Below are 23,591 nucleotides of genomic sequence, written 5' to 3'. Positions count from 1 at the left end.
ATTGCCCCAAAGCTAGAGGCCATGTTGGGGAGATGCAGTTCTCGGGCACTGGACTTCCTGGAGGCTATGTTGGGTGCCCAGAGCATGTCGGGAGATGCAGTTCTCCAGCATGGGCTTTCGGGCGGCCATGTTGGGTGCCTCTTTTGTTCAAAAACACTGCTGCAAAGCTCATGTAACCATCTCCTGATAAGTTGCTAAACTAGTGTATCAACATCCTGCCTTCCTGTCTCACGCTGGGCCAACATGACCAAATAAAGAAAGAAGTTGAACCACAACGCTGAGAAAGACTACGGCCTTCATCTTCACGACCACCAGAGGGACAGAGACGACCCCCTAGCAACAGTGCGCGCAGTCACAGAATATACCAGGATGTGCTGCGTAATCCCGGAATTACCAAGATATAAAAAGGAACCCTGGCGGGGGTGAGGTGCGCGCTGTTGGCGGAGCCGAGACTCCCCGGCCGCCCAGCGCTGTTTTGCTTGCTGTTGCTTACTCAATAAATTCCTTTCTATTATTAATGCAATGCTCTCTGAAAATTAATTAAGGGGGCAACTTATAACAAAAGGAAATGCATTTTTTTTTTTTTTTACAAGCTCTTATGCTCCAAAGTTCAGGACCATGGAGTCTGTGATATGGGGTGTTATCTTTTCATTTTACTAAAGAAACTGAAAATGGCTATCAGTAATAAAAAAGATAAAAAATGGATGCTGACAGTATAGTTTCGCTAAGGAGATAATGTGACATTGAGAAAGCATGTTTACTGCACAATATTTGTTGGCATGAGAGTCATCAAAGATAACAAGACATTCAAAAGCAGGTCTAATTGAAAATAGTGGCATGGTGTTAGCACAATGAAATGGACCACAGAAGCCTTATGACAGAAACACAAGGGTATTCTGGCTCCAAAGTAGGGCAGTGCTGATGCGGTGGACACTACTGTGTAATTGCGTGCTACAATAGCAAAACAGAAACTTTGTGATGGAGAGAGGTTGGTTGGTTGTTTTTTGAATCTTTGCACTGCTTGAAAGCTTGGCAACAGTTAGGTTTAGGGTTATCGGTTTGTGTTAATAGGGGTTAGGGTTAGGCCTAATATTAGGGGGGGAAGGACAAACCTTGATATTAAGGGAAAAGGCAAGAAAAGGATGGTGGGGGACCCAAAAATTGTGGGGGGGAACCCCTGAAATTGGGGGAGAATCCCCAAAATTGGAGGGTAACCCCAAAACTGGGGGTGCGAAGCCCCAAATTAGGGGAAGGAACCCCCAAATTGTGGGGAAGAACCCTGAAATGTAGAGGTGATACACCAAAATTGAGGGGAAACCCCCAGAACTGGATGGGAACCCCCTCTTCCCCCCCCCCCAAAGAAAAGGGAGGGCATAGGAGGGCAAAAAATGGCGTCCTACAGCAAGCTGCGAGGTTCAATTTTCCAGGGAACGCTGGGAAATGTAGTTTTTTGGCACTGGGTTTCCAGGAAGCCATGTTGGCTTCCCAGAGCATTGAGGGAGGTGTAGTTCTCGAGAAGCCGCTTACTGGGCGGCCATGTTGAGGATACAGGGTTGTTGAGAATACAATACAACCCTAATGGCTGCATATAGCAAACAAATCCTTCATCGTCTGACCCGAGAAGCACTCTCCATTCATGGAGTCAAAGATGCAGTGCAACTTGTAAGTGTTTAGAATTAAATCAATAACTTTTTTGCTGTGGCATGTATAAAAAGCATGGGCAGAGCTTGAGAATTCAGGCCATTGACTGTTTGTGTCACAGCTCTCACAGGTGATTACAAGAGAGGAAGCAGAAGATCTCTGCCATTTGGAGAAGCTGATAGATCTAATCATTCCGCGTGGTTCATCCCAGCTAGTCAGGAATATCCAGAAAGCTGCTAAGGGAATTCTATTGATGGGACGCAGTGAAGGGATCTGTCACGTGTACGTGGACACAGATGCCAGCATTGAGAAGTGTGATAAATTAGTGAGGGTTTGTTCATTGTCTTTGAGGAATTTGGAGAATCTGCTGGGGAGAAAAGGTTGAAAAATTTAATGACCTTGATAAGGGAGGAAGCAGGAGGGGGTGTTGGGTGAACATCCTTGAGTTAAACCAGACTCTGTGAAATTCCTTACCACAAAACATCCTTTTTGCCACTTCACTACCCCCACCTGAACACGAAGCAGAGGAATAACGATGCCCCCCCCCAACAATAGACTGCGCAGCCTCAGCCAGTTCAACAAGTCCTGATAAGCCGGAATTCAACTGCTATAAAACAGCAACACTGGAAAGGGAAGTTGTGTGCTGTTGTGAAGCAGAGACTCCCCAGCCACCCAGCGCTGTTTTGCTTGTGTCTGCTTACTTGATTAATAAAATAATTTCAATAGACCAATAAATTGTGTGGTCTAATTTATAACAATTTGGTGCCGTGACTCGGATGAAGGCAATCTGATTGAAAGACCTTCGGAGGGGGTGCCCCGCTGATTTCAGCGGCCTTCACTAGGACTACTTTCATTCAAATCCTTCACCGATGAACCCAAAAATTAGACACAAGCAAATAAAACCAGTAAACCCCAGGCAACCTTTGTGCATGAAGCCCGAACGAAGACCCACGGGGTGGGTAAGTATAGGCCGGTGATCCGTTCGGTTGGGGTTGGGTATCCTGGAGCGTGTCGTTGTGAGACGTCCAATTGCGGACGAAGCGAGTGTGGACCCCTCGGTAGTGCGGTTCCCACATCCCGTGAGGGACTGGACCACGAAAAGGGGGAAGCGATTCGTGCGTGTGTGTGTGAAGGCGCTCCGGAAGATGGGACAGAAGAAGAGTAAGCCTTCTGGTCCCATGGGTGGGGTAACGTCTGATGTTAGGTTACCCCGGGATTAATGATTAAAAATTGGGAGGATTCCCCTTTTAGGCGGGGAAGGAATAAAGTAAAAATGATACATTATTGTGTTGAAGTTTGGGGTGGTAAACAGATTCGAGGAGACCACCTTTACTGGCCTGTATTTGGGTCTTTTGAAGATTGGGTTTGTCAGGCCTAAATATTTATGTAAACTCAAAGGAACCCTTTAGACTGGAAGAAAGTGAGTATGCGCACCTCTGGATAAATTCAGATACGAGGACGCATCTATATCCTCTAAAAGAAAAAGGAGGGCGGGATAAAAAGAGAAAGGACTTAGAAGTCCCAACACCGCCCCCGCCCTATATTCCACCGCCCGCACCAATGGCTTCCGTCCTTAATGGACTCCCGGAATTAGCTAATCCAGGAGAATCGGAATCGGATCATGAAACACAGGGGCCGGTAACCAGAAGCAGGGCAAGAAATCAGAAATCTGCTTTAAGGGAGGGATTATATCCTCTACGAGAAATAGCGATGGGGGGACCCCAGCCAGGAATGGAATATGTGGCCATCCCCATTAACTCTGGGGATGTCCGAGATTTTAAGAAAAGGACAGGAGGAGGGTAAGCAAGCTTTAATGGCAACTGGCATAGTGTTTGCAGCTGCTGAGGAATATTCTAACTGGAATAATAACTGTACATTGTATATTGTATATATAAAAGCCCGGGCATTTTTGTTAAAGTATTCTTTTATTCATATGTTAATATGAAAATATGTAAATATAAGAACTGCCATTGAGGTGTATGTCTAAGGGAACAAAATTTGCCCAGGCATATCATCGGCTCATCAGGTTTAAATGTCCCCAGTGTAATTGTCAACAGGCAGTTAATTTACAGTGGTTTGATTTTATTTGTGTATCTATATATTGTGAATTTTGGAGGGATTGGTATTGACTAGTAAAGAGCTTCTAGGAAAACAGTGGAATATTAACCACGGTAGATTACAATAGGAAATGTTCAAAGCAAAGAAACCCCGAGGAAAAGCCCCCTAGGGTGTATACTAACACATTGGAGGGATATAGTGGGGTGAGAGGGTACAGAAAGTAAAAGAACTCTTATCAAATATTGTAATCAATGGTGGCCACTTTATAAACTAGAGGATGGAGCGGCGTGGCCCCTAAATGGAACTATTAATTATAACACCATATTACAGTTAATGTTGTTTTTGTGGAAAGAAGGAAAATGGGATGAAATATGGTATATTGATTGATATGTTGTTTCAGTATCTTGGAGGGAAAAGGTATGGAATTAAGTTGGACTCAGAATGAGCCTTTGGTGCTGGTATTAGAAAAGTACGGGCTGGAGAAAGATAAAGGAAGTGTTAAAAGGGTTGCTGAAGGTGTTAAAGGTGTGGCATGTAGTATTTAACAGAGCTGTTTGAAATTGAATGAGCAGGGAAAAGTGATGTAGGCATTATCTAAGTAACAGTCTAGAAGTTTTGGTATATTTGCATATTTGCTGTGGTGTTTGTTCAGTTTCCCAAGCATCGGGGAGGGGGGAACAGCCTGCTCCACCAGGGGCCTCTCCAGCAGCCGCAGGGGGGCTTCGGCTCCAGCGCCTGGAGCGCCTCCTTCCCCTCCTTCTGCACTGACTTTGGTGTCTGCGGGGGGGTTTCTCGCTCTCCCAACTGCTGTTGAGCAGGTTTTTGTTTGTTTCTTTGTTTGTTTGTTTTCGTGGCTGTGCTCTCACAGAGGCATGGACTGTGTTGCTCATGGCTTGGCTCTGGGCAGCAGTGGGCCCCTCTGGGGCCAGATGAAATTGTCCCTTATCTACCACGGGGAGGTTTCTGGGTTTTTCTCACGGGGGCTGCCACTGCAGTTTCCCACTCCCACACCCCTCACACCCCCCCCCGAACCTTGCCATCAAACCCAATACACTGGGGAACAGCTAAGTCATTACTGACTTGTAAAGCATCAGGGATTAAATTAACTAATGAAACCCTAAATGTGATGGGGGTAGAAGGGACTGGGATAACAGTGCCATTTTTGGGGAATACTAAGCTGAGACCAGGGGATAAAATGATCACTGGGCAATTATTGTATGTATCCAAGGTGGAAACTAACTTGTTGGGAAGGGATTTGATGATTAAATTGGGCATTCAAATAGTAAATTGTTAGACTGGAATAACAGTGTTATTAATGGAGTGCTCTCTGGCCCTGAGAGCAAACATACATGTATATTCACCTCTGACTGGAAAGACCCTGAAATGGGGGCGGAAGCAACAATATAGGTGGATAATTTTACCTCAGGGGTTTACAGGGCCACCTATCTATTTGGGTAAATTCTAAAAAAGGTTTTGGAGCAATTACAACCTCCCAAGGAGGTATTAATGTTACAAATATGTGGATCATTTTAAGGAAAATTGATACTCCCTGATGGGAGAGAAATGCTGAATAAAGTGATAATGAGGCAAATATTAACTGTTTTACATCAGAAGAGTCATTGGGAGGTGCAAACAATGTGTGATGTTGTTCTAAGAAAGCATGTCTGTGTAGGAATATATACTTTAGGGAAGCACACATGCAGAGGATGTACTATATGTCAAAGGGTAAATAAAATGGTCTTCTGTAACCTATCTTGAGGGGGACAGGAGCCAGGGCTTTGACCTTTCCAAAGTATACAGGTAGACTTTACTGAGTTACTTGTTTGTCCTAATTGACCACATGACTGAATGGGTGTAAAGCTTTACTGCAAGGATTAAAGCAGGCCTTAGAGATTGAGTGGGATTTTCACAGCCCTTGGCACCCCTCCTCTTCTGGAAAGGTAGAGCGAATGAATGGTGAAATTAAGAAACAACTAACAAAACTTATGCTGGAAACTAAGGCTTCTTGGGTAAAATGCTTACCCCTTGCACTGTTAAACATATGGACGCAGCCCAGAACTGATGTAGGAATTTCTCCTTTTGAAATGCTATATGGTATGCCCTATGACTTGGAATTGCCACGTGATCACCCTCAATTCTAATTAAGACTTGGAAAGAGACTTTTTTTTTAACACCACGATGGGGAAGGCCCCTATGTTGTTTTGCTTACTGCAGAAAAAGCCATCCGGACTGCAGAGAAAGGATGAACACATGCCAGCCGTGTTAAAGGACCCATCTGTGATGAGAAGTGGGAGATCGCTCCAGGAAACAAAGACCTGGAGCTCACATTGCGACGAACTCGATAGGTACCATGGGTTAAGGTAGAGGCTCTCCCCTGAAGAACACTACTGCTGCCGAGAAGAACTAAAACCTCGTAGTTGGCTGCAACCCAACTGACAAGTGAGGCAGAGGAGTGAATAAGTGGGGAAAGAAATGGACCTCAGCCATTCCTATCGGTATTTGGGGGTTCTCGCAGTGATTTCATCCTGCATAGTGACTCAACACCACCCCCACCAACCTTTTAAATGGACTTTAAGTCGATTTGAAGATCAACAGGTTATTGCAACCCAGATAACATCGGGGGGGCCAAGCTTTACTTCTACACTATGTCAGCTGATCTCAAGGCCCCGATGCTGGGAATATATGGGATTTTATTTCTGCCCAAGTTCTAACCCGGGAAAGGGGTACTGTAAATGCCTGAACGTGTATTATTGTGCATACCGGGGGTGTGAAACCATTGCTACGGACTGGACACTCGGGGCTGGTCGGGATAAATTCTTACAAGTGGAATATGGGCTGCAAGGTTGTAACCGACAATTGGATCCTTGTTACAGGTGGCGAGGGCATGGTATAGGGTATACAGGAACCTTCCACGGAAATAAAGAAATTTACAAGGTTCTATCTATAAATATAACAAACTTGGACGATACTAGCTGGGTACTAGGAAACATGTCAGATTTTACGAACATGGAACAGATAGGGGAGGACTCATACTAATAAAGAAGGAAAAACCCGAGACTTCCAAGGTAGTCGGGCCTAATAAAGAGTTAATAGGGGAAGGTTTGGTTGTCCAGACTGTAAAGATATCTGGGACTGCCCAACCTACTACAGTGTTTTCTAATAAGTTGACAGAGTTATCCTTTCCCACACTGCTTCCAAGCATTGTGAAAAAAGAAAGGGGTTGTACCCGAGGAGATAACTGAAGGGTGCTGGCTATGTGTAAGTGTTAAGCCCCCATATTCAAATTCTTCCAAGTGCAGTTGGGGTCAGGAAATCGGGATAACTGACCCAAGTTACGGGAAAAGGTAGATGTATTGGCACAGTTCCAAGAGATAAAAATAATCTGTGCCATGCCACTGAAAAAAAAATGTACCAAACACACAAATGGTTAATTCCTGCAAACAAAACTAGGTGGGTATGTTCATTGTTGGGAGTCACTCCTTACCTATCTTTAAAATTGTTTAACACATCTCATGATTTTTGTGTACAGGTGGTCATTATACCAAGGATTCTATACCACACTGAAGAGTATATGTATACCCATCACACAGTGGCTGAATACCATCTGGTAAAGATCATACTGGGGTGGTAAGAGATACAATGACTAAACTGCGGGAAGGATTAGAAAAACGCAAAAGGGAAAATGAGGCTCGTCAGAATTGGTATGAATCCTGGTTTAATTACTCACCTTGGCTTACTACCCTGCTATCAACCATAGCAGGGCCCCCTTGTTGTTACTTATATTAACACTGACTTTTGGACCATGTATATTCAATCAAGTAATCGCAATTGTGAAAAGTCGATTAGAAGCTGCTCATCTTATGCTTGTGCGTGCTAAGTATGAATCTCTTGAGCAGGAGGAGGACAACGCAGAAACTTCGATGCTCAGCAAGCAGATATTGCAAAAATTCAATGAACAAAATATGTTAGAAAAAGAAAAAGGAGGGATTGTGATAAATTAGTAGGGGTTTGTTCATTGTCCTTGAGAATTTAAAGAATCTACTGAGGAGATAAGGTTTCACAACTCACGGCATTGTAACATGGGGACAAATGGGGAAGGGGGGTTGGGTGAACATCCTTGTTAAAACAAAGATTTTGTAAGATACCACCCACCCACTGCAAGACATCCTGTTTTGCCCCCACCTGAACATAAGCACAATGCATGATCACCAGAGGAAGAATAACGACCCCCAACAACAGACTGTGCAGTCTCAGGACAGGTCTCGACAGGTCTCGACAAGCCGGAACTTAAGTGCTATAAAACAGCGACACTGGAAAGGGGAAGTTGCGTGCCGTGGTGGAGCGGAGACTCCCCAGCCGCCCAGCGCTGTTTTGCTTGTGTCTGCTTACTTGATTAATAAAATAATTTCAGTAGACCAGTAAATTGTGTGGTCTAACTTATAACAATTTACACTTGGCAAATAGTGTATACAAGCAGTGATTCATGCAGGAAAACATGGTAAAATAGACAGGTCATGTTTTGGTGATGTTAAAAAGAACATACTAAGAGAAATATGGTTTTTTGTTTGTTTGTTTTTTGGGGGGGAAGTGAAGGGTTAATTTATGGATTTTATGTGACGACTGGTGGATTTCCACAAGCACCCAACAGCTCCCGCCCCTTAATACAGGGGGGAGGACTTGATGTTACTGTTGTCTAATCTGACTTCAGAACAGTAAACACGTAAATTCATGTCAGGGTTTATCAACCAAATTTATAGTTGCAGAAGAAAATGCCAGCTTACAGGCACCTTTCCTGAAAGCCTTCAAAGGCAGGGATTCTAATCAGCAAGTCTGAAGTATCATAGATTATCCTGAGTTGCAAGGGACCCATGAGGATTACCAAATTCAACCCCTAGCTCCACACAGGACCACCCAGAAATCAGACTATACATCTGAGAGCGTTGCCAAAACACTCCTTGAATTCCAGCAGGCTCAGTGCCATGACCACTGTCCTGGGAGCCTGTTCCAGTGCTCAGCCACCTCTTGGTGCAGAAACTTTCCCTAACATCCAGCTTGACCCTCCTCTGCCACAGCTCTATGCCATTCCCTCGGTTCCTGTCGCAAGTTTCACAAATGTGGGTTAACCCCAGACCAGCAGCTAAGCGTCAGCCAATGCGTTGTTCACTTTTCCCTTCTGCTCTCAAGTGGGAGGAGAAAGAGCAAGAAAGCTCATGGTTTGAAACAAATATATTTTAATTAGCAAATGAAAGAGGAAGAAGAAAGGGAAAAACAAAACAAGTGATGAAAATACAGTCACTCACCACCTGCCACGAATAGATCAGTGTCCAGCAATGTCCTGAGCAATGTCTACCTTCCTCGAAAGTCCCCTCCCCTCATTTTTTATTGTTGACTATGACATTATATGGCACAGACTATCCCTTTCGTCAGTTTGAATCAGTTGTGGTTATGTCCTCTCCTAACATTTAGCACACCCTTGACCTACTCACTGTTGGGGAAAAAGAGAAAGCCTTGAAACCGGGTGAGCACTGTTTAGCAACAGCCAAAATAGCGGTTCGTTTAAGGCGCAAATCCAATATATAGCAGTGTAAGGACTACTATGAAAAAAATGAACTCCATCCTGGCTATACCCAGAACAACAAGCTGCACTTTTCACCTGTTATGCATTGGTAAAATCTACAGCACAAAATACTTCTGTTATTGCAGGTGAAGATTCATGCTGGCCCGAAGTTTGCCTCTTACTTGACATTCAGCCCCTCAGAAGTGAAATGTCTCCACACTGAATATGGGGATCTGGAGTGCTGCATTGAGGTTGTGGACAGTGTACAAGAGGCTGTTGAACATATCCACAAGTATGGAAGTTCTCACACGGATGTTATCACAGAGAATGGTTTGTGGCCTAGTCTGTTTCCTTAAGCTTCTGCTTTGGTTTCACTGTGGGATCTTGTTATTAGCATAACTACTTACATTGCAGTAGTTTCTTTTATCTTGGTTCTGTAGTAAGCATAATCAACTGGAACCCTAGGAGCTACATCTATCTATAGTTGTGTTTAATTCAAGGAAAACATGTTGTGTGCCCTTATTCCAGGAGGTGAAGGCATGTGTTTGAGCAACTGGCCAACAACAAGTCAACACATGCTCCTGTCAGGCAGGCTGCTTTGTGTTCTTGTATTGTACAGACTTACCACATCAGACAGTTTTGCAGAAACGTCTCCTGAATCATGGAGATGCCTTTAGACCTCTGAAGGAAGAAGAGGTGAGCTTTTATAGAGGGAATATGGATAGTGGGAAAGATCAGACTATATACGCTTTGTCTTCGCACGTCACTTTTAAGTCTTGCAAACAAGGACCACAAGCGTTTTTCCCCATCTCTCCCAGTCCTTTATTTCCCCGTTCCGCATCTGTAGCGTAAAAGCTGCATATATCTCAGTTCCCAGTTTCTTGCTCCTTTGATGCTGCAAACTTCTGTTCCTATGTGCTGCTCTGTGCTTTTTTCACTCTTCCACATGAGGTTTGAACACTCTGCCACTTCAAAACGTAGCTAGAGCTGCTCCCAGCCAAAGGATGACTCTCGATACAAGCCTAAAACGTCTGAGAGTCAGCTACAGTAAGGTCATTTTGATTTGTGGCTCATCAGTGTGAGACTCAAGCAGGCATCTATTTCTGCACCTTCTGCAGAACTTAAATGAGTAGCACCGAAACGCTTGCTTTTGATAGTGTAAGCCACTACCTGGTGCACCAGCGATTTAATTGGGTGTGTACTGGAGATAGAGCTCATCTTTAGCATTCGTCCCATTGATCTGGGTGACTGACATGCAGCTTACAGCTGAACTTGTAGTTTAACTGTCTGACTGCAAATTGTAGCTTGGGGCTGCTGTCACTTCTCCCCAGTCATAAGACTATCCCTGTTTGCAAGGTCTAGACTGTAGTAAGAATTAGGCATCTTTTAACTTTCTTCTTGTCTTTGCAAGCTCCTTGTAATATTTACAGTTGTGTCTATGTGCTAAATGTACTCTGAAGAAGGTGTGCGTGAGCATGTTTTAATCCAGGCTGTTAAATGCTGTCTGATAATGTTGCAGGTGAAAGTTCTGGTATTGTATCTGTTCAGGATATGAGGCTGTGCCTGTTGGACTGCACGATCATGCTGTATGTACTGTATCCTATTTTCTGCTCTGCTTCTTTTTCAGAGAGTTCTTCTTCTTTTTCAGCGGAGTTCTTCCTCCAGCATGTGGACAGTGCTTGTGTTTTCTGGAATGCCAGTACCCGATTCTCTGATGGATATAGATTTGGACTCGGTAAGTGCCTGTGGTGTGCAGGCAACTAAGCACCACAAAGCCGTTTGCTCACTTGGCAGTGTGGGAGGAAGGAAAGACTGGAACAAAACTGAGTATCAGTTACCTAAGTAAACAGGTGCACACACTAGGAATTGCAGAAGACAAGGGAAACATTAATTCCTGAGGTAGAAACTACTAGAAATCTCTGTAGCAGGCTTGACCATGCAGTGCTCTGCATGCTAAAAAATTCTAATTAGGGTTTTATAAGATCATGCAGGGGTCTCTTTAAGAAGGGGGGGGGAAAGGACGTAAGATTGCAATCTTGACTAATTTAATTTAGTTCTTATGGTTCAAAGGCTGAACCCTTAAACAAATGCCTGATATATGTAAGACATGCATACCTTTCTGGCTCACTTTTCTCTCTAAAAGTGAAGCTGTAACAGACAGAAGTATAAACACTGCAATTTATAATAGTTAAGTTCTTCTAATCAGAACAGATAAAAATCACTTCTGACACTTGGGGAGGAGTGAAGGAAGGGAGGTCACACTGAATGACTGTTTCTACATAAAGATGCAGAGCTATATACTACAAAGTTGAATATCTTCCGAGGATCAACTTTACTTTGTGTGTTTTCTACAGGTGGTGAAGTTGGAATTAGTACTTCTCATATCCATGCACGTGGACCAGTGGGAATTGAAGGACTCTTAACTACAAAGTGGTTACTGAGAGGGGACAATCATGTTGTTTCTGACTTCTCAGAGCATGGGAGCATGAAGTATCTCCATGAGAGCCTACCTCTCCCTCAGAGAAATACCAACTGAGAACATTGTGAGAAAATGCAGGGGTAAAATGTTTTTTGAAGACATTCAGGCTTCAGGGTGCTCCCTGTGGGGAGAGATTTGTTTTTCCTCTCCGGGAGCATTGTTCTTGGTCATTGTGCAGTACAATGAATATGAAGTGATCCTAACCGTGACACACATTATTTGCTGCTGTCTGTTGCTGTTTCCTTAGATAGTATCTGCGAACTGACCTTGCTTTTGCCAGAGAGGTTTCGTCAAAACGTACAGATACCATAAGGAGAAGTTTAAACATCTGCTGCATTCTTTTCCTCCCCTTGCTCCCTGCCAGCAAGGATGCCTGGTGGTAGAGTGTAAGTTTTTCTCACTGTCTTTACTTTGAACATCTGTCTTGGTGAACAAACTTGGTAGCTTTTCTTTGGTCGTGTGATCATGGCAGCTCTTGAAAGCTCTAAAGCTTTAAGACACTTACTGTCTGTTTGACCGCTCTGCGATTTCTATGCATTTGGAACGTATGTTTCATTAATGTTTTGACCAAGTAACCTTTTTTATCTAATTTCTTTGTATTTTTGACAACTGTAGAAAAATAGCACAACTGTGTACAGCGTGAATTTTGTTACCTATTTCTACCAGACATTTATTTCTCGTGGGTTTTATATGAAATGTAATCCCTCCAAACCAGTCATCCAGATGCAGCACTACTTTGAAGTTTAAAAGAAACCCTGAATAAATGCTTCCTTTTGCATACTGGAAGAAGTGAACTCACATGTGCATGCTGCAACCAAGGGCTCAGTGCAGCCTTCCATAGGTCAGGGTTGTGGGAGTGTCAAGGTGGGTGGGGAGGGAGTGGAATGGTGCCACGCTGCAAATGCTGGCAGGGCAGGGAGAGGGATGGGTGCAGGCTGCACAGGGACATCCTCTGCTGTGCATCCATTTCTTGCTGCTAACTTGCCTCTGCACGCTTTGTTGACTACTGGCACGTGTATGGTCCTCCACGTAGTGGCACACAGGGCTTGTCTAGGCATCTGGGTGTCTGCTGCGTAGCCACTCACCCATTTCGGACCATTGCACTCTACTCTGGAACCCTGAGAAACCCATTATGCCCCACACTCCTCTTGTGCTTCGATGCTCTCCTGAGACTTTGTGACAACTGCTTGCGGTGAACCTGCACACAATTGCAACCACAACTGGTACTGCCCATCAGTGACAAAAGCACTGCACCCAGGTTTGTACGCCTGCAGTAGCATTCCCTGCAATTTCTCTGTCCAGCTACCGCTGTTACTCCTTCCTCTGTCCCACTTGTCTCTTGGTCTTTTTTGATTCCTCTGCCCTTCTCTGCGTCTGTCTTCCTCTATCCTTTCCCCTGTTCTCATGACATTTAATCTAACTTCCCTCTTTTAGTTTAAAAACTCCCTTGCCCTGTCATTATCTGTCTGAGCAAAAAGTTGCTCTCCAACTTTTTTTATAAGCTGCCTTTAGGCACTGAAAGGCGGCAATTGGCTCTCCCTGGAGCTTTTTCTTCTCCATGGTGAACAACTCCAGCTCTCTTGGCCTGTCTTCAGAGGGGAGAATCCCCATTGTTTGTTCTAACTTTGGTCTGGTTAACCATTTCCATTAATGAGGAAACGGTTAAGGCAATTGCTCCACAACTACCCAAAGCAGCAGCGATAGTGAGAAGCCCACTTCTGGCATCCATTTCTCAAGCAGGGACGGATGGACGGACAGAAGGACACCGCTTGATGCATTGCCCGCCAGGGGAAGGGGAGTTGCTGTGTGTCCGTGGGTCTAGGTTCCGCAGCTGGGTGGGTGCGGAGAGGGCAGGGGCTGGGGGGGAAGGGGGGTTGTCCCCATGTCTGTCAGCCACTGGCCCCTTGGAGTGTGGGGGCAGCCCTGCTGGGTGGGGTGGGGGGCTGCCTATTGCAGGGGGGTTTAGAGGAGGAGGTGCGGTTGTGCGCGCTTGGCCGATGGCCCTCTGGGTTGGCTGGACTGCTCTGCCCCGAGGCATGCTGGGAGCTGTAGTTCTGTGGTACCGGGCGGCCACGTGGGCTCCGGGCTGCGCGGCCGGGCTTTCCCCGGGTTGGGGCTGGGCTGTGTGCGCCGGGAGGTGCAGGTTGCTGCTGGGTGTAATTTTAAGCTTGGAAATAGAGGGGGAGTGAGGGAAGGAAAAAAAGCAAAGCCTTACAGAGCCTCGGCTCCACTGAGGAGTGAATAATAGTCTGTCTGCTTCTGGAAGAACAGTACTGATGTATCAGCAGACTCATATGCAAGCTGATCCAAACTGGGTGCACCTCGGGTGTACCTTGTCTATTAACTATCTCTGACGTTATGCCGCCTCAATAATATCAGTGGATGTACCCAGCACTACCTTGGGGCTACATAGAACGTGGAAGTTTCTAGTACGTTAATGTTACTCTGTTAACAAAACTGACATGCTATCTGCTTGCTGTTTCTATTTTTTTTTCTGTTCAATAGTCTCCTCAGAAGTTGTGGACATGTCGTGTATCTTTTCTGTACTTCCAGGATTCATTCATCAGGAAAGACGACCATGAAACCTGATGGCTGTGGACAACCATCTACCAGATGGTTGTTGCAGATGCTTTTGGTCAACTTCGTCTTCTTAGCTCGCCTTTTCCTATATCTTGAGTTGAATTTTTGTGCAGTGCTATGTTTGCAGTGGCAACGTTGTGGCCGAGGTGTTTTTGATTAAAAATGATCTTATCTGTAATAGCTAATTCACCGCATGTGGCTTTGTGGAATGACTCCCACAATCATAACATTTTTCTTCTTTATCACAGATATGAGAAAAGCTCTTTTCAGAGATGGAGAAGGAATTAATTATACCTCTGCCTTATCCTGTGAGACCAGAAGACATGGAGTAAATGGAAATTGCGATTCTCAGGAGACGCACTAAGAGTCTTGGGTTCCTTTTCTACCTTCCCCCTAAGGCCTTGGGTACATTGGGTTCACCCTGGGAAGGGCATGTTGCTCAGGGCAGTTCCTACCTGAGACAACGTGGGGTGTGTTTTTCTGCTGTTTTTCAGTGTGGTTCGCACTGCTTCCATTATTGAGAAAATGGTTTGGGAAGATGTCTGCCATTTCTCAGGATTTTCTGCCACTGCCTGCTGGCAGAAAAAAACAGTAATGCAGGTGAAGCCATGTAGGACTTCCCTGAGGTAAGCCTTCAACGGACGGGGACCCCTAAACTCATGCGCTGAGCATTCAAGACAAATGTCCGTGGCACAAAGATCAAGGACGACTTCTCAGAGGTAAGCAGCTTTCCCTTTGTTTCCCCATCCTCTCGGGAGCTGTCTTTACTATGGTTGTACACACTTCAGGCTCACAACACTTGTTTTCTCCTCTACTTAGTATTGCTAGTCCCTGCCTGGTGTTGGGTCAAAGTCTACAGGTTGATGTGTTTCCAAGTTGAAAGAGAAAAGTACATCTGTTTAAGGTGACATCTAGTAGGATCATTTAAAGTAAATTAATCTATGTAGTAGTAGGTGCCCTTATTGCATGCAGCTCTTCTTCAGGTGAGTAATTCTTATAGCATAAGTAATTCTTTTCCCATGTTTCATTCATGATGTTTGTAGTGTGCCTCTTTATGTGTGTGTTTGGCCTGGAGCTGTCCTGCCTAGCAATTAGTGATGGTAGCTAAAGTGGTGTTCCATCAGTGCAATAATACATCGTGGTGACTGTTTTGGAAAAGACATCTGGTTTGTCTCTGGGCAAATACTCAAGCTCTGGGCGAGTACTCAAAGGCAGCTGGCACAGAGTCTTTTTGCTTTTTTTTCCAGCAGTAGGTAAACATTAGGAGGAACCGGTCAAAGGAAACAGTGCTGTCTGGAACCATCAAGTTCTTGTTCAGCAACTTAGTGACTGGCTTGATCTACTTCACAGATGTAGAGGCAAGTGGACTGCTCTTTTGAAATAATAAAATTAAAAACATAAGGTTTGTCAAAGATGGCAGTGCATGTTTGCAGTCTGTTTATTGCTTTTGCCAGTGGTAGATAACATTTATAAGGAATTGGTCAAAGGAAAGAGCGCCTTCTGGAACTGTGAAGCTCTGTGTTGGCAACTCGGTGACTGGCTGGACCTACTGTCCATCTCCAGAGGGAAGCAGACTGCTGTTTTGAAATTAAAAAATACTAATAAAAAAAAAATAAAATATGGTGCTGCTCTGTGGCGCCCGGAGGACTGCCACTCTGCATAGCAGTTAAAAAGAATGTGGTTTGGAGATGGAGAGCAGCAGATGTAAAGCAGCTGAGAAGGGAGATACAAGTATTGCAGTAGGTAGGCTGTGGTTATGAGGTGCCTCAGGATGTGTTTTTTTTCTTGTTTCCGCCCTTCCCTCATGCAGCCTTGGAGAGGTGAAGTCCCCATGTTGTAGAGTGGTGCAAATAGGTGGGAGGGTTGTCAGCCCAGTAAGTTTCCTTCAGCAATGCTAAGGCAAGTCTTTGAAGAGAAACAGCCTGGTTGCTTCTCCTGCACCCTGTTGAAATAAGCCAGACCAAAAACAGGGCTGCTGTTCCTCCTGCTCTCTTTACCTCTTCTCATCTTGCAAAGGAATGGTCCAGCAATTCGGGTCAATAGGGGATAAGAGAACAAAGGGGTTTCAGAATAACTGCTAACTATCACAACTGCTGCATGGGACACTATGCAAGTCTCTGACATCCAGCCAAGATGGACAAAGGAGAAGGACAAGGAAAAAGCCTGGGAGGAAGACTATGATCCTTCAGTACGAGAGACCCCCAGAGGGACCACCAGAGACTGATACGCACGCGCCAGTGGGCGGGTTCGGATTCCAGGAACTAATTATAATAACCCTGCCTTTTCTAGAAGTAGTAATGAATATGTATTAGACTAGGAGCATAAAAACCATCTGCCTGTTGTAACTCATGTGCGTCTTGGTGGAGCAGAGACTCCTGGTGCACCCAGTGCTGTTTGCTTACCTCTATTCATTTAATAAATTGTAAACTTTGATTGTAATCCTATTCGGAATTTAGTCATTTATTACAACAGACAACCTTGTAAAATGCAGACAACCAGAATCCTTACCGCCATTAGGTGGAAATCATGGTGTAAGAAACATTACCACCTCAAAGCGTAAAAGCCTTAAAAGAAATGTGACATGTAACAGGCCAGCAGGTGTGTATTTTCTGTGAAGCACCAGATAGAGTATGAACCTGGATTGCACAGTTAATGGGGAAACGGGGGAGGGTCCCAGTCCTTGGGAGGAAAAAAAAAAGTATATAAACTGTGTATGGAATTAGTAGGCACCCTTCTGCTTGCGGGACGCCCGCCATTGTAATCTCGAATAAAAATGCTACTGTACTGAGATCCTCTCCTGAGCCTGTTACTGGCTACAGATTGATTCACGGTTTTAAGATTTCAGGTATGGGGCACTAGGGTTGAGTTTCAGGGTAAGCGTTCTCAGGGTTCATGTTTAGGATTTTAAGGTTTTTAGGGTTGGAGTTTTAACGGTTAGGTTTTTAGGGATTTGGGGGTTGGGGTTTTAAGGGTTTCAGGATTAGCATGTTAGGGTTTTAGAGTTTTTTGTGTTGTAGTGTTGATAGGTTTTTTAGGGTTAGGGTCCTAGGGTTTTATTTTTGGCCAGTTATTTAGGGTTAGGGTTTTAAGATCTTAATTTTTTTTTTCAGGTTAGGTTCTCCAGGGTTAGGGTTTTGAGTGTCCTAATTTTTTGGGTTAGGGTTTTGAGCGTCTTAATGTTTTGGGTTGGGTTTGGGTGTTGAGTGTCCTAATGTTTTGGGTTAGGGTTTGGAGCATCCTAATATTTTGGGTTAGTGTTTGGAGTGTCCTCATTTTTTGGGTTTGGGTTTTGAGCGTCCTATTTTTTTGGGTTTGGGATTTGAGTGTCTAAATTTTGTGGTTTTGGGATTTGAGCATGTTAATTCATTGGGTTAGGGGTTTTAGGCATAGGTCTTCAGGGGTTTAGTGTGGTAAATAGTTTGGGTTAGGTCTGTAGGGGTTTCGAGGATTTTTAGGGTTAGGGCTTGAGGCTTTTTTGTGTAAGGGCGGTAAGGGCTAAGGTTCTCTGATTGACCATGCCGGCTCTCCAGGGAATGCTGGTAGTTGTAGTTTTCCGGCACCAGGCTTCCGGGAGGCCATGTTGGGTGCCCAGAGCATACCGGGAAATGAAGTTCTCGGACTCCGGACTTACGGGAGGCCATGTTGGGTGCCCAGAGCATACCGGGAAATGAAGTTCTCGGACTCCGAACTTACGGGAGGCCATGTTGGGTGCCCAGAGCATACCGGGAAATGAAGTTCTGGGACTCCGGACTTCCGGGAGGCCATGTTGGGTGCCCAGAGCATACCGGGAAATGAAGTTCTCGGACTCCGGACTTCCGGGAGGCCATGTTGGGTAACTAGAGCATACCGGGAAATGAAGTTCTGGGACTCCGGACCTCTGGGAGGCCATGTTGAATGCCCAGAACATACTGGGAAATGAAGTTCTGGGACTCCGGACCTCCGGGAGGCCATGTTGAGTGCCCGGAGCATGCCGTGAAATGTAGTTCTCAGAAACTAGGGTTGGGGTTAGGGGCTAGGGCTGGGGCTAGGGTTAGGGTTTAGGGTGAGGGTTGGGGTTACGGTTAGGGCTAGTTAATGCTGGTTCTGTGTTTACAGACGGGAATGAGCGTGTTTAAACTAATTCCAGTTGAAGAAGTTTCAGTTACTTGCTTGGTGATATTGTCAGTTCAATATTAAAAGCTGCAGCAAAAGCACAGGGATTTTTGCTTCGTCTGCTCTCTGCATGTTTTTGAGATAAAGCAGATTTAAAAAAATAAACAAACAAAAAAGAAACAAACAAACAAACAAACAAAAAAACATCACAGCTGCTACTGTGCCTGCTCTCTTCCTACTTTCTTGTGCTTTGCCCCTCCCCTTTACCACTTGATTGGGTTTGGGTGCTGGGTGGGGCCAATAGGTATAGGAGCCCCAGGCATGGCATTATTGGCTCATTCTGCCTGGGCTGCTCCTTGGAGTAAGTGCTTTGTTTTTCCGTCAGTCAGTTGCAGGGTTGTTTAGGTAGGCTGGAGTCTATGGATTTCTGGATTTTAAGTGCTTGGAATTCACTTAATAGAGGAATATTTAGCGAAGGTTGCTGGCTCACTGTTTTTTGGGATGGTGGGATACACTCTTGTTTTTGAGCTGTATTTTAATCTCTAGATGAATCAACCCACTTGTGTAACTCTCCAGAGGACTACCAAAGGACTAAAACCAGCTTGATTACATGCCACAAGAGGCTTGACCATGTAGTTGCAATATTAGCAAGAGACTGAGCAGGGTCACCTTTTCCATCTGCAAAGGGTAAGTCTGTGGCTACCTCTGTTGGGGCTGCTGTGCATTCATGGTCTTTCAGCATTTGTGGACTTCAGGGTGTTTTTTTCATTTGTCTGGCTCTGGTCTCTGCTTGAGTTTTCTGCAAGGAGCTGCACTGTTTGCGTGTCCATCGTGGATGTGACCTTCTCTCTCTGTTTCTTGTAGCCCAGGGCATAGGCACAGAAACCTGAATGAAGCATGAGGGTGAGTGGACAGCAGTGGGGGCCCTGAGTTGGTCGGTGGACTGTGTTATTCTGCTTCACCTGTCGGGCTGGCTTTGCAAGCGCCTTGTGACAGCAGAGTATGTCTCCTGCCATGTTTGAGACGTGCCACACATCAGTGGTTCCAGTTCCTGAAATGCTGGAGCTGCTCGGAGCACAAGAGGAGCTGGGAGCGTGATGCATCTCCTTGGGATGTTAGGTGAGCGAAGCGGTGGTACTGGGTTGGGCCACGTGGCTCTGGGGCTTCTTGGCTGTTGCAGCAGGGGAGGAAGGAAGAGGAGTGGGTATAGACTGTTTTGTGGATTGTCACGTTTGTCTGTTCTTTCTCCTTGTTCTAAGCCCTGTGACCTTGGCTCAACACAGTGAATGGAAGCTTGAAGCCTGGATCGGGAAGGTGAGTGGAGAAAAGTTGGAAAACGGGTATTGTTTTTGGTGTAGTAGTCTATTGATGCACCTCTGGGTGACTCCTCTTTTTCTGTTACGAAGAAGGTCCTGGGAACATCCTAGCTGGCCTCTGTGGTCCACGTTGATGGTTGATTTTTAGCCCTGAGAATTAAGTCCAGTGGCAAATATCGTGTGTTGGGGAGTGGTTGGCAGGGGGAGACAGGGATTTATCTAGAGGGTGTGTATCTGATTTCAGCAGGTCAGTTGACTCTGACTTTGTTTCTGAGGAGGTTGTTTCACTGGAAGAAATTTGGCTGGTGTGCTGGTGCGTGATGGCACTTCATTTCTGCAGGTGAAGAGGAGCCTTGTGCCTGAAGCAATGTCCTGGCTGGCCTTTGTGTTCCTTGGTGAGGATGGAACCTGCCTCCCAGCATTCTCAAGCTAAGTAGGGGGGCAAGTGCTATGTTTGAGTTGGGGTTGTGAATGGACCTGTAGGGTGAGGGACTGTGCTTTTAAGTCATTGCTTTGGATGGGGCCTTTCAGGATTGATCAGGTCAGGCAGAGATTATGTGTGGCGAGTTCTGTCACGTGCAGCACGAACATGTGCCAGGCAGGGCAGTCCCAGCTTGTCATCTGTGTTCTGTGTTGTCTGTGCTGTACTGTGCTGTTGCTCTTGGTGCTCGGCAGGCCCTGGGGAAGCCATCCTGATGGTATTGAACACTTGACCTCCTCCGAATATTGCTGATGTTGAACTGGGAGCTGAGCACCTCTTGTCTTGCAGTGGGAGCTTAAAGGGATCACTTCCGTGTGTGTAATTTTTTTTTGTATTAAATGTTTCCTGATATGATCATCATGTGTTACATTCTCCTCAGGTCTTGATATCAGCATTGCCTTCCACTGGACAGACAAGACATGCAACTTGGTAGCCACACCAAAGGCCCTAAATGCTTGTTTCATCATCGTAGGGCTGATGAGAGCACTTCTTGTCTTCCAGTCACTGCTTGAAGTGCAGATCTGTTTCAGGTCTTGTGCATCATATTCAGTTTGAGATCACATCTGTTTCCATCCTGACTCTTGCCGAAGTTATCTGGGCCGCATCAGGAGCTCCTGCTTGGGAATTGATGTCCCAAGTGTCGTCTTATGGGGTTTTCACTCCCCATCCTTCTGGTCTCTTGTCTTAAAGGAAGGCTTTTAGGCCTCCATCATCCCAGTTCTGACAGTTGCTTCCAGTCACATGTAATGACATTTGAGTCTCTCCTGGGGTCTGCTGCAGAGCACCTGTTCTGACTTGCTGTTCTGACTTCCCTCTGGGGGGTCTCTTTTTCTTGTGCCTTGTGTTGTGTGTTTTGTTTGTAGTGTTTGTGATGTGCCTGTGTGTGTATGTGTTTGGTCTGGAGCTGTCCTGCTTGGCAGTTAGTGATGACAGCTGACGTTGCAGTGCATGGGTGTACAAATTCATTGTCGGGACTGTTTTGGCAAAGACATCCGGTCTGCCTCTGGGCACGTACTGAAGGGCAGCTGGCACAGTCATCTCAGTGGTGTTTGACAGACGGGGGGGGGGGCGGAGAGTTGATCTTCTTGCGAGCAGCTGCTTGCATAGTGCTTGAACGGTGTGCTTGAGCAGGTCTGTTGAATCTTGAAACCTTACAGATATGGGGTTTTGAAATTTTTTTTTCTTTTCCATCCCCAGTAGAGTATAAACCTTTGGAGGAACCTGTCACAGGGAAGAGCTCCTTTCAGAGCTGTTCAGCACTTGGTAGGCAGCTCGGTGACTGGCTTGATCTACTTCTGAGGTGCTGAGGTATGGGGGCTTCTGTTTTGAAATGATAATATTGTAAATGGGGTACCTTCGTGTTGTGGACGGATGGGTGCTAATGCTGGCAGCTGAATGATTATCTTGTGACTGTTTTCATTTGTTAAAGCTGAAACACAGTGTACAACGTGGGACTTGACCAGAGCTGCTTTTGGCAAGGTGAGCGATGAGCAGATGTAGCAGTTACTTTAGTGGTGCAGTTGTCACTGCACTTACTTAACTACATAAAATACAGTAAAAATCCTGTTTATATTTCAGGGGTGTTGTAGCTGGCTTAAGAGAGCAGATGGAATCATCTTCCTTGAGGGCAGGTGAGGGGGCAGAGGTAAGGGAGCAGATGAGAGTAACTGTCCTAGCTGTGCTGTGTCTTTGGATGCTGCTTCAGCCTATGCTTTTCTTTTTCTTTCACAGGTGTCTCACGCAGGCTCAGAGGGGCCAAGCTGCACTCTGAAGAGCAGCATGAGAAGGGCGGGCTGGTTGTGAGCTGGATTGGAGCAGAATGGCCAAGTAGCATGAGGTGAGTGCGAAGGGTATCCATCTTGCTTTGCAGGTGCCATGGCAGGCTCTCCACAGAAGTGGTTGAGGATTTGAGAAGAGGTTGCAGATCATCAAGGAGCGGCACGTGCAGGGATGGCTTGAAAGTGGTATGGTCGCTTTCTCTTCTGTTTATCAGGTGTCACAGGCAATGTGGGCTTTAGTCTAGTCTAATGTTTAGTGACATTAGTCTTTAGAATTGGAACAAAGCAAGTCTTGATGGCGGTCTTCTTTGGTAGGCAAAGAGGTGCCCGAAGACCCCTCCCGTGTAGCCTGAGCACACCTCGCTGAGGATGAAGCCTGCTTTCCAGCAGTTCCGAAAACTGTGTGGATGCTGAAATGCTGTGTCTGTGTTTGGGTTGGGGTTGCACCTTAGTGAGTGTAGGGATGGTGGACCCAGTGTCCTGTAGTGTGTTTTGACCCATGAGCATAGCCTTTTGGTTTTCAAATAGCCTGCTGAAGTAAGTGATTTTTCCTGCAAGTGGAATGGACTTGAATTCTTCTTAGGCATGTAATCTGTTCTGCTCCTAGATTTTTCTTTCTACGTAAATAAAAGATTGAGCTAATTCCAGATGGGAAAAAAAAATCAGTTACTTGCTTGGTTGTATTGTCCTTTTAGTATTCCAAGCTGCAGCAAAAGCATGGGGATTGTTGCTTCTAGAAACACCCCAGTTCTCCTGTCTGCACTCTGCGTGCTGTTGAGCTAAGCCTTATAAGTTAATAAAACCACAGCTGTTGCTCCTCCTCTTTCTGCTTTTTTTGTGCTTTCTCCCTGCACTTTCCCAGGTGATTGGCTTCAGGTTCCAGGTGGGACCTAATGGTAACTCAATTGCAGGTATGCCATCAGAGAGCTCCTTCGGCCTGGGCTGCTCTTTTGGGTAGGTGCTTTGTTTTTCCTTCAGTCAGTTGCAGGGTTCTTTAGATGGGTCAGAGTCTATGGACTGATGTGTTTTCAAGTAGAAACCGGTACGCACATCTTTTTGAGGTGGTAACTGGTAGGATCTGTCATTGTAAAGCAATCTAGTAGTAGATGTCTGTATTGCACACAGCTCTTCCTCAGGTGAGTAGGTATTACAGCAGTTTTACGGATAGTATGGTGATGTTACTTTGTGTGTTTGCTTTGTGGTTCTGGGTCCCTTATGATTTTTGCAGATTACAGGGCTTTTTGTGAGTCTTTGCCTCTATGCAAATATTATCAAAGTCACAACGTTGGTGGCAAAGTGATGGAGCAGGGTTTAGGAGAAATGTATGATGGAGGCTCCCTGTGTGAGCATGTATCTGAAAATGGCAATAGTGGACATGAAAGGGCCGTGTATTTCAGGTTTAGGAGACAGTTTGTTATATATCTGGATCTTTTGCCTGTGGTTTTGCTGTCTGTCGAGTCTTTAGACCTTGCAGCCTTCTAGTCTTTATGTCCTTGAATTTACATATTAGAAGTATGTTTATGAGGGGGTGCTAGGTATGTTGTTTTTGGGAAACAGTGGGGTACAGTTCCTTGACCGCATAAGTGCAGTAGTGGTTAGAGAATGAGCA

The 23,591-nt window shown here is 45.4% G+C and overlaps 1 protein-coding gene and 1 long non-coding RNA gene across 8 annotated transcripts; both read left to right on the top strand.

Annotated features, from left to right (window-relative positions):
* Positions 1–1,451: 1,451 nt before the first annotated feature.
* LOC311425447 (gamma-glutamyl phosphate reductase-like) lies at positions 1,452–16,754 on the top strand. Of its 5 annotated transcripts, none has more exons than XR_014686331.1 (5): positions 1,452–1,662; positions 9,403–9,586; positions 9,785–9,952; positions 10,905–10,991; positions 11,611–12,524. XR_014686331.1 is itself a non-coding variant. In XM_084501315.1 (5 exons), exons 1-5 carry the CDS (start codon positions 2,511–2,513, stop codon positions 11,677–11,679), a joined length of 507 nt encoding a protein of 168 aa, XP_084357441.1. In that variant the 5' UTR covers positions 2,190–2,510; the 3' UTR covers positions 11,680–12,524. The 5 variants fall into 5 exon arrangements, 1 of the variants encoding a protein (XP_084357441.1); XM_084501315.1 differs by lacking the exon at positions 1,452–1,662 and adding an exon at positions 2,190–2,600 and having other exon boundaries at positions 9,876–9,952; XR_014686332.1 differs by lacking the exons at positions 1,452–1,662; positions 9,785–9,952 and adding an exon at positions 2,190–2,600 and having other exon boundaries at positions 9,403–9,590.
* A 1,275-nt stretch (positions 16,755–18,029) lies between these two features.
* LOC311425407 lies at positions 18,030–22,805 on the top strand. Of its 3 annotated transcripts, none has more exons than XR_014686324.1 (10): positions 18,030–18,111; positions 18,954–19,094; positions 19,272–19,526; positions 19,667–19,721; positions 20,064–20,118; positions 21,402–21,512; positions 21,634–21,683; positions 21,760–21,849; positions 21,936–22,168; positions 22,298–22,805. It is a non-coding gene; the product is annotated as an uncharacterized lncRNA (long non-coding RNA). The 3 variants fall into 3 exon arrangements; XR_014686325.1 differs by lacking the exon at positions 18,030–18,111 and adding an exon at positions 18,216–18,294; XR_014686326.1 differs by lacking the exon at positions 18,030–18,111 and adding an exon at positions 18,745–18,768 and having other exon boundaries at positions 18,984–19,094.
* The last annotated feature ends 786 nt before the right edge of the window (positions 22,806–23,591 follow it).

This window comes from Aythya ferina (genome assembly GCF_964211825.1).
Source record: "Aythya ferina genome assembly, chromosome: 30".
Lineage (NCBI taxonomy): Eukaryota > Metazoa > Chordata > Aves > Anseriformes > Anatidae > Aythya > Aythya ferina.
This window is presented reverse-complemented; position numbering and strand designations above follow the sequence as displayed.

Bases quoted from the DNA above. Each gene is read 5' to 3' on its own strand.
- LOC311425447 (XM_084501315.1), top strand. From the start codon at position 2,511: ATGAACCCAAAAATTAGACACAAGCAAATAAAACCAGTAAACCCCAGG. The intron at 9,587-9,875 runs GTTTGTGGCCTA...TGTATTGTACAG, and splicing joins GGATGTTATCACAGAGAATG to ACTTACCACATCAGACAGTT. The intron at 9,953-10,904 runs GTGAGCTTTTAT...CTTCTTTTTCAG, and splicing joins GACCTCTGAAGGAAGAAGAG to CGGAGTTCTTCCTCCAGCAT.